General features: G+C 54.5%; 1 protein-coding gene across 4 annotated transcripts in view; it reads left to right on the top strand.

Moving 5' to 3' along the window:
* The window catches only part of KANK2 (KN motif and ankyrin repeat domains 2), a 27,736-nt gene extending 12,285 nt beyond the window's left edge, over window positions 1-15,451 (top strand). Inside the window, exons 4-13 of one of the 4 annotated variants that reach the window (XR_003901296.1) lie at window positions 1,560-1,709; window positions 1,809-1,911; window positions 2,869-3,087; window positions 3,570-3,657; window positions 4,192-4,411; window positions 5,344-5,486; window positions 7,374-7,574; window positions 7,653-7,742; window positions 14,882-14,947; window positions 15,368-15,451. Coding sequence is in view for 3 of the 4 variants with exons in the window: in XM_029918384.1 (XP_029774244.1) it covers window positions 1,560-1,709; window positions 1,809-1,911; window positions 2,869-3,087; window positions 3,570-3,657; window positions 4,192-4,411; window positions 5,344-5,486; window positions 7,374-7,574; window positions 7,653-7,742; window positions 9,558-9,692 (1,349 nt within the window). In the remaining variant the exon portion in view is untranslated. The other 3 variants (XM_029918386.1, XM_029918385.1, XM_029918384.1) reach the window with 3 other exon arrangements.
* The last annotated feature ends 102 nt before the right edge of the window (window positions 15,452-15,553 follow it).

Here is a 15,553-nt window from a genome sequence, read left to right as displayed (position 1 = left end):
GGTCATAAGATCGCCTGCTTGGGATTCTTTCTCTGCCCCTCCCTTCCTCGTTCTCTCTCTCTCTGTCTCCCTCCCTCTCAAAATAAATAAATAAACATTTAAGTGAATAAATAGATAAAGTGTCAGTGGCACTGAGCATGCTCACATTGGTCTGTAACCATCCCCACCACTCATTTCCGGAATGTTTTCATCTTCCCAAACTGAAAATCTGCCTGGATGGGGTTTTAATTTTTGTTTTCTAATAACCCTTATTGTTTCTCTTTCCTGATTGTGGAAGCGTGGGTTCCCTGCTTTAAGTTCGGAAGAAGGAGCTCTGATATCCATAACACAACCTTGCTCTTGTTAAAATAGTAATGAATCGGGGCCCCTGGGTGGCTCAGTCAGTTGAGCATCTGACTTGGGCTCAGGTCATGATCTCACAGTCCGTGGGTTCGAGCCCCGCGTCGGACTCTGTGCTGACAGCTCAGGGCCTGGAGCCCGTTTCAGATTCTGTGTCTCCCTCTCTTTCTGCCCCTCTGCCTCTCACATTATGTCTCTCTCTCCTTCAAAAATAAACATTAAAAAATAAAGTAATAAATCTTGGGGCACCTGGGGTGGCCCAGTCAGTTAAGTGTCTGACTCTTGGTTTCAGCTCAGGTCATGATTGTAGTTTCCTGAGTTCAAGCCCCGCATCGGGTTCTTTGCTGCCCGTGCAGAGCCTACTTGAGATTCTCCCTCTCTCTCTATCCCTCTCTTGCTCACACTCTCTCGGTCTTTCTAAAAAATTAATAGTAGATAAAAAACATAAGGGGCGCCTCTGTGGCTCAGTCCGTTAAGCATTCAACTTCGGCTCAGGTCATGATCTCATGGTTTGTGGGTTTGAACCCTGCCTTGGGCTCCGTGCTGACAGCTCGGAGCCTGGAGCCTGCTTCGGATTTTGTCTCCCTCTCTCTCTGCCTCCCCCACTAACGCTCTGTCTCTCTCAATGATAAATAAGCATTAAAAACTTTTTTTAAACCGTAACAATAAATCTTATCAAAATAGTATTTGCAATTCTCATGAATTAACACATGATCCTGGAGCACTGTCAATACGCAAGTGCTGTTCTAAACCCTGTTCCCCAACACCTGCCCCACAGTCTGCACAACAACGCCATGCTGGAGGAAATGTCATTCTCCCAAGGCACAGAGAGGTTAAGTGACTTACCCGAGGTCACACAGCTTGTTCCTGGGAGACTGGAGTTCCTACCATGACCGTGACTCTTGGCTGTGATCAAACCCTGTTCCCGGACAACCCTCAGTATGATGTTGGCGGCGGGGGTGGGGGGTCACAAGCCAGCACTGCAGAGTGACAACCTCTTCTGTCTCCCTGACCAGCTGCCTGTGGCAGTCAGATTCTGCTGCTCATTCCCTGGGTGACCTCAGGCAAGCCTCTGTGCCTCAGTTTCCTCGTCTCTAACAATCCGAATCTCCCGGGCTGGGAGGATTTGACAAAGCAACACAGGCATTAGCCCTCCGAGCACCTCGCCCGGGATGTGTGACCCAGTGGAGGCGGTGACACCTCTTTTCCTGTCCCCCCAGGTCCCCCACAGGCTCCTGCAGAGTCGTCCTCGTCGCCCCCAGGGTTGGCAGCCACCTCCCCGGCACAGCCTGAGAAGGAGGCGGGTGGAGTGCCCGCCCGTGAGGCTGGTAACACGGCACCAACCGAGGCCACGGAGGCAGGGCACACAGGTGAGTGAGGGTGGCTGTCCCTGGGCACAGGACACTAGAGGCCCCAGGGCATAGGGTCTGGCTTCAGGAGATTGTTAAGGGCGCCACCTGTCCCCCCAGGCGAGCCCCCGGTGGGCATGCGGTCCATCATGAAGCGCAGAGAGGAGCCCATGGACCCCCTGACCCCCCGGAGGAGCCTGCAGTTTGTGGGGGTCAATGGCGGGTAAGAGGAGCGCCCACCGCACCCCTGCCCCCACCCTTTCCTCAGCTTCCCCCCTCCTGTTCGTTCCTGTCTGTCCAAGGTTGCACCCTGGTCCAGGCACCTTACACGCCTTTAACCAAGGCACAGATGGGGACGCGGAGGCACCTTGAGGCTGAATGCCTTGGGGGAGCTCACACAGCGACCAGGGGTCTGCCCCGGTCCCCTCGGACGTCACCGAAGGAAGGGACAAGCAGGAGCTAGCAACGTGAAGAGTGGGGGCTGGGAGACCCCTGCTGGAGGGCCCCACCTGGATAAAGGCTCAGAGGTGGAAGGGGGCGCCCAGGGGGCTCAGTCGACTAAGGGTCCGACTTCGGCTCTGGTCATGATCTCACGGCTCATGAGTTCGAGCCCCATATCGGGCTCTGCGCCGACAGCACAGAGCCTGCTTGGGATTCTGTCTCCCTCTCTCTCGGCCCCTCAGGCCTCTATTTCTTTTTCAAAATAAATAAAAATAAACTTGCAAAAAAAAAGCACACACAAAGAAGCAAGAGGCATAGGAGGCGGTACACAGGGATGGTCTGGGGACTCGAATGCCAGCCCCACAAGCTTAGACTTTGTCCCGGGGCAGCAAGTAGCACAAGAGGGTCCTGTGTGCAGGGGTGAGGGTCTGAAGCAGGGTATAAGGGGCTAAGGGAGGAAGAGGTACTGAGGAGTAGAAGGTGAAAAGCAGTGTCTCTGCCTGACCCACCCCAAGCACGATCACGGTCATCACTAGTGTTTACTGAGCGCCTATGCGTGCCAGGTGCCGTAGGGCACACCCCTGCAGGTCTGGGAGGCCGATGCTGCCGCTGTTCCCATTTAACAGAGGGGGAAACCAAGGCCCAGAGACATTCAGTAGTCAGAGCCCTGCGCCCGTCTCCGGCCACGTCCTGTCAGCCCTGCGATGCGTCCCCCGCTCCGCCCACCCTTCCTCCCCAGGTGCGAGTCCTCGTCTGAGGACTCCAGCACAGCAGAGAACTTCTCTGACAACGAGAGCACGGAGAACGAGGCCCCCGGGCCAGAGGAGAGGGCTCCAAGCGTGGCCGAAGCCCCCCGGCTCAGGCCCTCAGGGACAGAGGAGTGCCAGCCGCCTCGGGAGCCTCAGCGTGTCCCAGCGGAGGAGGGGGCGTCAGGAGTGAATGCAGAGGAGGAGATCCGGTCAGTTTTCTGTGTGTGGGAGGGGGACTCGGCAAGGTGGGTGACCTACCTCTGCCTCAGATCCCACGGTTCATACCCTCTGAGGGGACCTCCCATCAGCCCTGCACACCTTAGTCTGAATTAGCGAAAAAGCGCTTTCTCCTGGTCATCTGAAGGTCTGCAAGCTTTGATAAAGGGCCTGATTGGGGCAATTTGGGCTGTTGGGGGTTAGAATTTAAGGGACAGGCAAAGTTTGTCCTTAAGCAACTCACTCTCTTTGGGACAGATGCCTCACCTTCCTGTCCTGTTTGTGCCTGTTTTTCCCCGGGGGAAAAATCTACCCCTGGGAGAAGCTTTTCTATCCACCACTGCTCACTTGCCATAAACTTTAGGCTGCGTGTCCACTTCCTCTTGGGATCTGTGTGCTCCCCATGTCTGGGGTCACCCAGGAGGCTGAGGTGAATGCTCCCGAGATCAGCTCCCTTCTTGTCGGCCCCTGGCAGGATGGAGCTCAGCCCCGACCTCATCTCAGCCTGCCTGGCCCTGGAAAAGTACCTGGACAACCCCAATGCCCTCAGCGAGCGCGAGCTGGTAGGACGGGGTCCTGTGCCTGGGGCCCCCCCACCCCGGCTTCGCCCCATCTGCCATGGCCTCCGGGTGCCTGCCTTGAGGGGATGCCAGGATCCAAGCCTAGAGCTCGGGGGTGGGGGTGGGGTTGGTACTTGAGTCATACTCCTTGGAGAGGGGTCGGGGGAGGGGCCGAGGGTGGTCCCCTGCTAGCAGTTCCTGTTCTTTGGGGGCTTGAGGGCAGGCACTGCCACATTTCTCTTCATGGTGTCCATACGTGCCTAGAACAGAGATGCTCATGCCACCCTCGGGGGCGCGTCCGGGCCTGCAGCGTCTGTCCTTCTCATTGGAGCCCTCGTCCCTGCTGGGGATGCATGCTTTCTAGTCCAGGGGGCTCATCTGGGGAGGATGTCCCCACTTGTCCTCCAGGCTCTGGTTCAGGGCGTGTTGTCCGCATGCGCACTCCCGTCCCAGGACCCCAGCTGGGGGCGGTGGGGGGAGCGGGCCGCTGCCGCCCTCAGACGCCTCTCCTCCCCATGCCCCATGCCCCATGCCCAGAAAGTGGCCTACACCACGGTGCTCCAGGAGTGGCTGCGGCTGGCCTGCCGCAGCGACGCCCACCCCGAGCTTGTGCGACGCCACCTGGTCACCTTCCGGGCCATGTCAGCGCGGCTGCTGGACTACGTGGTCAACATCGCCGATGGCAACGGCAACACGGCCCTACACTACTCCGTGTCCCACGCCAACTTCCCCGTGGTGCGGCAGCTGCTCGACAGCGGTGAGCCGTGGGCCGGGACGTGGGGGCCCCGTATGACGGTCTGATGGGGGAGACACCGCCCTCTCTGTCTGATGGAGGAGGCACCCATCTGCACGTCTGATGGGGGAGACACTATCCTCCTAATCTCTTGGGGCATCTTCCCAGTCTGATGGGGGAGACACTGCTTTCCTAGTCTGATGGGGGAGACACTGTCCTCTTAGTCTCTTGGGGCACCTTCCCGGTCTGATAGGGGAGACACTGCCCTCCCAGTCTGATGGAGGAGACACCATTCTCCCTGTCTGATGGAGGAGAGACTCACCCTGCCAGTCTGGTGAGGGAGGTTCCAGCCCTACCCATAGCCCCAACATACTGGAAAAGGCAGACATGTTCTTATGGACAACACGCAGACTCTGCCACCACCACCCCCACCCCGATCCCTGTGTAATGAAGGTGACACCTCTGGAGCCCTAGTTGGAGAGAAGGACATAGCCTCCAGTCTGGGACTTAAAAGATGTGGCCCTTGAAGTGGCAGGAGGAAATTTGTCCTTTCCTGGTCTGACAGGAAAGACACAGCCTCCCAGACCGAAGAAGGAGGCAGAGCCCACAGTCCGATGGAGTAGATCTAGGCCAGTCTGAAGGGGGCGCTCTTCCAGACACATCCCCTGTTCTGAGCCCTCAACCTGGGTCCCAGCGTCAGAGGTCTCCAGACGATAAAGGAGACAGTCTCTCCCTTAGAATTCCCTCGTCTAATGGGGTGGCATAATGGAGGTGGGGACCCTGGGGCAAAAGGGGGCCCTCAGCCTGAGAGAAGGGAGGAACCGGGGTGCAGCCGGACTCTTGGGGCGGGGCGGGGGTGTTACCTGTTTCTCCCGGCCCCTCCCCGGGTCGGAGGCAGAGGCCCGGCCGGATTGGTGGGGTCTGAGGACTCGTGTCCTCCTTGCCACCCCCCTCAGGTGTCTGCCAGGTGGACAGACAGAACCGCGCCGGCTACAGCCCGCTCATGCTCACCGCCCTGGCCACCCTGAGCACCCGGGATGACCTCGAGACCATCCTGCAGCTCTTCCGGCTCGGAGATGTCAATGCCAAAGCCAGCCAGGTACCGGCCCTCCACACTTACAAAGTCCTGGCTGAGAGCCAGGCCCCCAGGTGACCTCATTCCATGCCCAGCAGGAGAATCCCCGCTCCACGGACTAGGAAACTGAGGCTCAGAGAAGCGCTCATTTCCTCGAGGGCAGACTAGACGAGGTGGGATTTGAACCCAGGTGGTCTCGGTCTAGAACCCCGTCCTTAATGACCTGCCTGCCAGGCTGTCTCTGAGACCGGGCCTTCGGGTGGAGACGGGCCGGGTGTGTGGGAGGGGTCCTCTACCTTCCTTAATGCGACCCTGCGTGCTAATTCCCTGGGCAGCCACTGGGCGCTGGGGCTCACGGGGTGGACCGGCAGGCACAGAGCCCATGCTCCTGAAGCTTCCGAGCCAGCCTGGAGCTCCGGGAGCTGAGTGCCTCTCGGGCAGCACGCTGGAGCGGGTTTGGACTCGGGGCTGCAGAAAGCCACCAGGGGCATTTGAGCACAGCGGTGTCATGGCCTGCTTTCTGGTGTAAAATGTCCCTCTGGCTGCATGTGGGGAAGCAGAAGTCGGGAGAGCATGGGGGTGACCGGGATGAGGACAGGTGTCTGGGCAGAGGACTCCTTGGGGACAGCGAGAAAGGGAGGGATTTGCAACAGCCTCAATACGGGGGAAGGAGAGGGGCGGGGTGCGGTCCTGGGGTGGAGTCAGTGCACACCCCGCTTGCTTTGTTATTGGTTTAGTTTGTCTTTAAAAACAACATTTCAGTGGTTTACTTATTTTATCCTGAGGTGAAATTCACATGGGAGCTTATCCCTTTTAGGGGCGCCCGGCTCACTCAGTGGGCAGAGCATGTGACTCTTGATCTTGGGGCCATGAGTTCAAGCCCTACATTGGGGGTAGAGTTTCCTTTAAAAAAAAAAAAAAAGAAAGACTATCCCTTTTAAAGTACACTAGTCAATGACATTTAGTGCATTTGCAATGTACAATCATCACCTCTATCTACTTCTAGAACATTCTTATCACCCCCGCCAAAGGGAAATACTGTGCCGTTAGCAGTCACTCCCTGCTGCTCCCCCCCTTTCCCTGGAAACCACCGGCCTGCTTTCTATCTCTACGGATTTACCAGTTTTGGATATTTTACAGAAATAGAATCATGTAGTATGTGTTCTTTCACAGCTGGCTCTTTCACTGAACATATTTCCAAAGCTCGTCCATGGGCCGTCCGTGTGCATCAGGGCTCCGTTTCTTCCTGAGACTGATATTCTTTAGTATGGGTAGACCACAGCTTCTTTTTCTACTCATGAACGTTGCTAATGAACGTTGATTTGATTTGAAACAAAAATTTTTTTAATGTTTATTTGTTTTTGAGAGAGAGCATGAGCAGGGGAGGGGCAGAGAGAGAGGAAGGAGACAGAATCAGAAGCAGGCTCCAGGCTCCGAGCTGTCAGCACAGAGCCCGACGTGGGGCTTGAACTCACGACCTGTGAGATCACGACCTGAGCTGAAGTCAGACGCTTAACCAACTGAGCCATGCAGGCTCCCCAACGTTGATTTAATTTTTATTGAGGCTTAGCTGACCCACAGAAAAGTATAGAAATCTTAGCTCAATAAGTGTTTACATGTGTATACACCCGGGAGCTAGGAACCTGCTTTAGTCGGGGGTGGGGGTGGGTAGGCAAGTAGCATCTCCCAGGAGAGGAAACGTTGAAGCTGAAATGTGAGTCATGAGAAGGAGACAGCAGGAGCCGGAGAGGGAGGGGGACCAGCAAGTGCAAAGGCCCGGTGGCGGGAGGGATCGTTGGAGGCCCGCAAGTGTTACTGTGACAGGCCTCGGGAACCACGCGAGGTTCCGGAGCAAGGCTGGCATGCCTTGGGGTCTGCATGGTCCCTAAGCCTGTCCCTTGCCCTACCCAGGCGGGGCAGACGGCCCTGATGCTGGCGGTCAGCCACGGCCGGGTGGACGTGGTCAAAGCCCTGCTGGCCTGTGAGGCGGACGTCAACGTGCAGGATGACGACGGCTCCACGGCCCTCATGTGCGCCTGTGAGCACGGCCACAAGGAGATCACAGGGCTCCTGCTGGCGGCGCCCGGCTGCAACATCTCCCTCACCGACCGCGTGAGTCCCCGCCCGGGGGAAGGGGTGGGGGGACCCCGGGGAGGGCGGGGGCCTCCTCACAGCAGGGGATCTTTACAGGATGGGAGCACAGCCCTGATGGTGGCCTTGGACGCGGGGCAGAGTGAGATTGCGTCCATGCTGTACTCGCACATGAACATCAAGTGCTCGGTGAGTGCTGGCCCGGGCGCTGTGGGTGGCGGGGGTGGGGGTGGGGGGGGGGACTTGGACGGTTACGAGGGGCTGATGCTGTTTGGGGGCCCGTGCCATTGGTCATCGGCCCGTTGAACCTTCCTGGTGTCCCCACGGGGAAACGAGGCGTGGACAGCGGAGACCAAGGACTAGCATTCGGGCCCGGATCTGTCCAGTTCCGCATGCGCGCTCGTCAGTGCCGTTCACTCGTTTGAGAAATGCTTGCAGAGCACGTACTGCAAGCCGAACCTGCTTTAGGCCCTGGCAGTCGTGGCCCTGAACCAACCACACGGGAAACCGTTTCTGCGGTCACAGAGCAGGCGTCCAGTAAGGTCCACGACACACAAGACAGTGTATCAGAGCGAGGGTAACTGCCAGAAAGAAAGCCAGAACAAGGTTAGAGGGGCAGCGAGAGATGGGGAGCTACTGAGGCAGTGAAGGGGCGAGTTGTGTGGCTGTCCAGGCAGGTGGAACAGCCGGTGCAAAGGCCCTGAGGCAGGAGTGTACCTGGGGTGTTTGAGGAGCATTGAGGGCCCCTGGGAGGAAGGGAGAGCAGGGAGGTGACACTGAGGATCGTGCAGGACCCTTGTCGGCCACAGTGAGGACTTGGGCTTTCATTCGAAGCATGTCCGTGTAGTAAAGGCCTTGAAAAAGCTCACTGTAAAAAAAATCTTTTAAAGAAATCATGCCTGTTAGGAAAACACTCTCTGAAAGCCTAACAGGAGGATAATTTTGATACTTAATGTAGCATAAGTGTCTGATGGAGGAGAAAGCTTTTCCAGTCGGAAGGGGGAGACAGGGGCACTCCTCTTGGTCTCTTTAGAGACAAAGCAATTCCTTTGTCTGACGGAGGAGACAAGCGCTTCCAGTCTGAGAGACCGCCCGCTGAGTGCCTCTCAGGCCTGATTTCTCAAACCCTCCACAAGAGCCTGATTGTGCTGCAGAAAGTACTGTTGTCATTTCCATTTTCCAGGTGGGGAAACTGAGGCTTAGAATGGTTACATCCGTGGCCCAAGGCCTCACAGATCCGAAGGGGTGGAGGCCCCGAGGTCCATGTGACTCCAGACCTTGGGCAGGAAACTCACCGCCCCCTCCTCCTCACTCCTGCCTTGCACTTGGCCTCCCCGAGGCCTGCCCAGGGCCCTGTCCGGGGGTGGCGTGATGGCTGTTGACCACAGTGATCCCCCAAACGTCCATCCGTCTCCACGTGGCTTCCAGATGCTCACTGAGGCTCTAGGTGTCCCAGCACCCTGGGGGATGAAGCTGGGACACCGGGGCTCGGTTGTGGTGCTCAGGGCATCATCTGGGGAAGAGGTCTGGGCCTCAGTTTCCTCCACTGGAGGATGGGGGTGATCGGAGCAGGGGATGACCTGTTGGGTGATGTGTGGTCCTGCTCCCAGGGACTCCTGGGGACGAGCCGTAATCCTCTCCCAGCATGCACCTGGACCCCTGCCGTTGCCTCCGCCCTGGTGCCCACGCTCACTGCCACCTCCAGTCTGTTCTCCCCACAGCAGCCAGAGGTCACTGTGAACACCCAAGTGAGGGTACAGCCCTCTGTGGGCCCACCAAAGCCCACCAGAGCCCACCAGGCCCTGCACGACTGCTCTCACCACCCCCCACTCTCCTTCCTCGCCCCCTTTGCTCAGTCTGCTTGCCCAATAGCCACCGCCCCTGCCTCAGGGCCTTTGCATTTGTGACTTCCTGTGTCTGAGCGTTCCACATCACCATGCAGGTCTGCAGGTCCCTGTCCCTGACTACCTGCTCCCCACTTTCATTCCCTTCCACCCCGTATAGGTGATGAAAACCCTTCTCGGCGTTCATGTGCGTTGCGTCTCTGAATGTCACCTCCTTGAGGCCAAGGGGAGTCCAAGTCCCTCTGGTCCACTCACCCCAGCCGCGGGGCCGACCCACCAAGGTGGCACCTCGTAGGCATCGGAAACGATGCCAAACAAAAAGGAATTGTGCTTCTTGTTTCAGTTTGCCCCGATGTCAGATGACGAAAGTCCTGCGTCATCCTCTGCCGAAGAGTAGCCTGGAGGGAGGGCCCGAGGGAGGCCGGCTGCTCGACCTGTCCCTCCTCCCTCGCCTCCTCCCCCTCCTCCCTCGCCAGCGCCCGCTCATGCCCACCAGGGCCAGCGTCTCGAAGGCAGGTGGGATTTCCTCCTGCCCAGGGGACACAGCAGCAAGTCTCCGAGTGAGAGCGGGCTCTTCCCGCTACACCGGCTCAAAGCGGCCGCCGAGCAGACTGGAGCGAGATTCTTACATAAATCGGCGCCAGCGGCTGTGGCTGGGATGCGGGTTTTTCATAAACGCTGAGAACAATCAACTGGCAATTATGATGGAGGAGCGTGGAAGGGAAAAAGACTGTAGTTTTGCATCATTGGGGGGGCGGGGGACAGAAATCGTATTACTTGTTGCCAAATTCGAAAGTCACTGGAATCACATATTTTCATTTTAATCCTGAATGTTGTCATTCCACACAGTCACGTCCGCAGTGACCTGACGCCCCCCCTTCGCCCGCCCCACGCTTAATTGTCTGGTCTATAATAGTGTTTTGTCCGCTGCCCCCCAGCCCCCCGCAGACAGCTCTCGCGGGAGAACTGTCTTCTGGTCTCTTCACAAAACAGATTCTGTCCTTGTCACCGGGGGCAGGGAGCTCAGGCCTTTTTTTTTTTTTTCAGTCCTTTTTTTTCTGCTTTGTCTCTGACACTGCCTGTGTCACCCCCATCCAAGTTGGGGGGAGCTCAGGACCCAGCAGCCGAGACATTGAGAGATCACCCAGAAACCCGTGTCCCCTCCCCGTGTGGAGGCCCTGGCAGATACTAATTTTCCTAGAAAATCCTTCAGATGTGGGGACTCGGGAAGTGAATCCGGTTCCCAGAGCAGCGGCTCCTGGGCTTAGAACCCTGGAAATGGGTGTCCTCACCCCCCCCCCCAGATTCCAGAATTTCTTCCCGCTAAAGGGGGAAAGAAACACAAAACCCAGGGCATGTGCGTGTTGGCAAGGCACATGGCAAGCTCCAGAAACTCCATGTGCGCACAATTATAAGTTGGCTGCCCCCCCACCCCGGGGCTCCCAGGGCAAACTTGAAGGGACGGGGCTTTGCCGAAAACCAAACAAGGGCCAGCTGGTTTGGTTTTGTTTCTGTTTCTGTTTTTGTTTTTGTTTTTTAAAAACAACCTATAGGCTTTCTGGAGCTGCTTGGAACAGAGCCTGCTGGAAATAGGGCTCGCCAGCCACAGTTTCCTTCATGGGCTATTTTGTCCTCAGAATCTCCACAGTTTTCTTTCTAGTTCCTTCCTTTTGTGAACCAAAAAAAAAAGGGGGGCGGTTCTGAGCCTTGAGGCGTTGAGTGCCTTATGACAGGCAGTGAGGATCCCTAAACTAATAGGTGTCCTGTCCTCTCTCTCTTCGGGTTCTGGATGGTTCTGGGTGGTTCTGGATGCTCGGCCCTGAAGGCTCCCTCCTGTTCATTCAGTAAAGCAAAGCACTGGCTTCTCTCCTACAAAAGCAGGTTTCTTGGCTTGATGGAGTCTGGCTTGCTTTGATTTTGGCTGTAGGGGGAGGTACCTAAGACCAAAGAGCTTGGATGGTCGAAGGAGACATTCTAGATGGTGCCTGTGTGTGCGTGTGTGTGTGTGTGTAAATTGGAGAGAAAACAACCATAGCCTACTGGGGACAATTGGTGTGTGACAGGAGGCCACAACTTTGGGTAGCTTTGAGAAGCGGGACTGAAGTTGTGTGCCTGCGTGTCTGGCCCCGGAGCCAGCGGTCACAGTCAAGTTAAGCTCCTCAAAGCAGCTCATCGACACCCCTCCCCGGATGAGTCCATATTTACCCCTGCTTTCCGCCCCCCCTCCCCCAGCCTTCCCCCATACCCATCGGCCTTGGCGCGCTAGGCTACGGGGACGTCCCGCCTCTGTCCCCTGTTCTCCTGTCACGTGTATTCATGCCCCTTAACTTCACTTCCCGACCACGGTACGTCCATAAAGACAGTATTACACTTAAATGAAGTATTCCTTTTTGTAATCGTTTTTTAGAAGGTAAAGGAATTTAATAAAGCTACTTTATGATAAGATGCACGCATCACCGTCTGGTCTTTGTCTCACTGTACTCCTCTTTAAGCTTTAAAATAGATCGCATTTGGGGCGCCTGGGTGGCTCAGTCGGTTAAGCATCTGACTTCAGCTCAGGTCATGATCTCATAGTTCATGGGTTCGAGCCCCATGTCAGGCTCTGTGCTGACAGCTCAGAGCCTGGACCCTGCTTCAGATTCTGTGTCTCCCTCTCTCTCTGCCCCTCCCCTGCTTGCGTTGTCTCTCTCTGTCTCTCAAAAAAAAAAAAAAAAACTATTAAAAAAAAGTTGTAAGAGTTACCTTAAGATGGCGACCAGCAGCCATTTTGCTGTGGGTTAGAGAAAAACACCGTGCACCGACGACCCCCACCCCGTCACCTGCAGACCGGGAATGCTCCAAGCCGTTTGAAAACAGCCAATCATGAAGCCCCAGCTTCCCGTCACCCTGACAGAGGAGGCAACCTATCCCATCCCACCAAGTCCCTGAAATGCCCTTATTTGGTGGTCTGCCCTCCCAGGACCGGACCGGAAGTCTTTCACCCAAAACATACCTCACCTCTCCCATACCAGGCGCGACTTCCCTGATTCCCGGAGCTTGCTGCTCCTAATTCTGTGTCTCCCTCTCTCTCTTACCCTACCCTGCTCGCGCTGTCTCAGTCTCTCTGTCTCTCAAAAATAAATTTAAAAAAACAAAAAAAGTTTTGTTTTGCTGTTTGACTTTTTTATTGAGGTCTCATGTACATACATGTGGTGCCCAAATCGCATACAGCAAAAGTGTATACAGCTTGGGGCGCCTGGGTGGCTCAGTCAGTTAAGCGTCTGACCTTAGCTCAGATCGGAATCTTTGGGGTTGTGAGTTTGAGCCCCGCATTGGGCTAGGTGCTAGCAGTGTGGAGCCTGGTTTGGATTCTCGCTCCCTCTCTCTGTGCCCGTCCCCTGCTCGTGTTCTCTCAAAAAATAAATGGACACATTTAACAGCAACAAAATCCCCCTTGAAGAAAAAAATTGGGTGCCTGGGTGGCTCGGTTGGTTGAGTGACTCTTGGTTTCGGCTTACGTCATGATCTCAGTTTTGTGAGTTCGAGCCCCGTGTCTGGCTCTCAGAGCCTGCTTGGGGTTCTCTCTCTGCCCCTCCCCTGCTGGTGCTGTCTCTGTCTCTCTCAAAAGAAATGTAAAAAAAAAAAAAAGTGTATAGCTTTATGGCTTTGGCAAACAATATCCCTGTGTTAGCAGCAAGGAGACAGGAGTGGGGCGCTGTCCCTGCCCATCCCTGGGCCCCTCCCCTCACTCCCCCAAGGGTGATTGTTGAAGATCACTCTCCTTACGTGTCTTCCTCTGTTTTTCCTCCAGACCGTCCCACCAGGAGATCATGGGTGGCTTTCAGAAGGTTTTGGAAGTCCCAGGAATGTATGCAAAGTTGTATGTGTCTGAGCTAACGCTCTATTACACTTCAGTTCTCCAGAGGGGTCTGGGAGCCAGGAGGCCTCCGGAAATCCAAAATAGTGTTGCTCACAAGCCAATTTCCCGGGACCCTTTTATTGTCTTTGTTATCTTGTTCAGCTCATGCTTAAGGCCCTGTTCCCCAACCCCACCCATTTCCTTGCTTTGCTTTTTTCTAATACATGTATTTTTTTAGTTGTAAAATATTCATGACTCCATCTAAGCTACTTTTTTTTAATATAACACAATTTATTTTTTTAACATATGCAACTATTTTCCATCATTTACAATACAGTAGTTACAATGACACTCCAAACAGAAAAGCAAAGTAAAAAAATCAAAACACCAACTTCTGTTTCATGTAATTAGACTTACACAGCAATTAGAAGGTTAAGTACCAACTAGTTAATCACCTAATTTCACAGCTATCTGAAGTGGCAATCATTATACAGCAGCTTATCTATGGTACATTTGAGATACATGATACAATTTATTACTTGCCCATAAGCTGCAACACAGCCTGCTTAATACCTTTCCTTAAATTCCACCTCTGTACTACAGAATACTTGAGGTCCATGCAAAAAAGTAGCTACCTTTTATATAGGAAATGGATGATTGTCTTTGGTGTTGTAAAAGCAACTTCATTTAAACATAAGCACCCCCACCACCCAAAAAAGAAGAGAAAAAAAAAGTAAAGAAAATAATAAGGGGAAAAACCCAAGACACACTTCCTAAGGGAAAAAAAACCAGCATGTAATTTCTGTCCTTGACGGAATGTATTAAATAAGCAAACACCCCCAACAAGCAAAACAAGTACTACCATGTAAAAATATTAAAAAAAGAAAACCCTCTCTAAGCCACTTTTTTAAGATTTTAGTTTTTTGTTTTTTTAAGTAATCTCTACCCCCAGCCTGGGGCTTGAACTCACAACCCTGAGATCACGTGTCACGTGCTCTGCCGACTGAGCTCGCCAGGTGCCCGCCACCCCCCAATTAAGCCATTGGTAAGTGGGTCCAGTTCAGTGGTATCAAGTATGTTTTCACACTTGTGTAGCCATCAGGACCCTCCATCTCCGGGTCAGTTTCCTCCTCCCAGACTGAAACTGTTCCCATTAACCCTTAACTCTCCACCGCCCCACCCCCGCCCAGCGGGCTACGGCCACCGCGCTTTTCCTTTCTATGAATGTGACTACCATAGGGACTTCAAATAAGTGGAACCATGCAGTAGATGTCTTTTTGTGACAAGCCCAGGTCATTTAGCACAACGTCCTCAAGCTCCATCCCGAGTGTTAGAATTTCCTTTTGAAGATCCAGTGATCTCCCGGGGTGCAGATCGACCACACTTTGCTTAGCCATTCTGCTTCTGCCTTTCCGGCTATTGTAAATAATGTTGGATGTTGAAAGACCTCCAAGTTCTCGCTTTCAATTTTGGAGGGGGTATTTACCCAGAAGTGAAATGGCTGGGGTATTCTATGTTTAACTTTGTGAGGAAACTGCCACATTTTCCATAGCCGCTGCACCATCTGACAGTCCCACCCCCAGTGCATGAGAATTCCTATTTCTCCACATCCCCCCTGATACTTTTTTTTTTTTTTTTTTTTTTAGTAGTGCCCATTCTGATGGCTGGGAGGTCCTTCCTGGTTTGGAAGGGCTTTGCTTTTTGGAAGGGAGGTGAGTGACCTTTTTAAAAAAAACTTTTTTCTGAATGTTTATTTTTGAGAGAGATAGAGAGAGTGCAAGCAGGGCAGCGGCAGAGAGAGAGAGAGGGAGATGCAGAATCTGAAGCAGGCACACAGCCCGACGCTGGGCTCAAACTCGCAAACCGGGAGATCCTGACCTGAGCCGAAGTCGGGCTCTTAACCAACTGAGTCACCCAGGTGCCCCAAGTGACTTTTTTTTTGACAGGAGCATTTATAGTCCTCCGGCTAGGGTTGTGCAATCTCCTGAACATTCCACCCAGCTGATAAGAGAGAGCTATCCTTAGCCCGGTGTTTAGAAAAGGGTAAGGGCTTGCCAAGGTCACGGGTAATCTGCAGAACCAGAAACTAAAGCCCTGACATCTCTTTATTTCACTCTGCCTGCCACCCGTAGGCTCAGAGAACTTGAACCCCGGCCACCAGCCTTCGCAATGCTGGCACAAGAACGCTCAGCCAACGGAAGGGTGAGCATCGCTGGCCACGACTGCCATCTCTGGGGACCCAGCTCCATGCCCACACGCCGCTATTTCTGCAAGAGGGTCATCCTTTCTACATCTGCTAGCGACTCCACGAGACGGGC

The sequence above is a fragment of the Suricata suricatta genome, chromosome 12, assembly GCF_006229205.1.
Source record: "Suricata suricatta isolate VVHF042 chromosome 12, meerkat_22Aug2017_6uvM2_HiC, whole genome shotgun sequence".
NCBI lineage: Eukaryota > Metazoa > Chordata > Mammalia > Carnivora > Herpestidae > Suricata > Suricata suricatta.
Note: the sequence above shows the minus strand (reverse complement) of the source record. Positions and strands in the feature narration are given on the sequence as shown.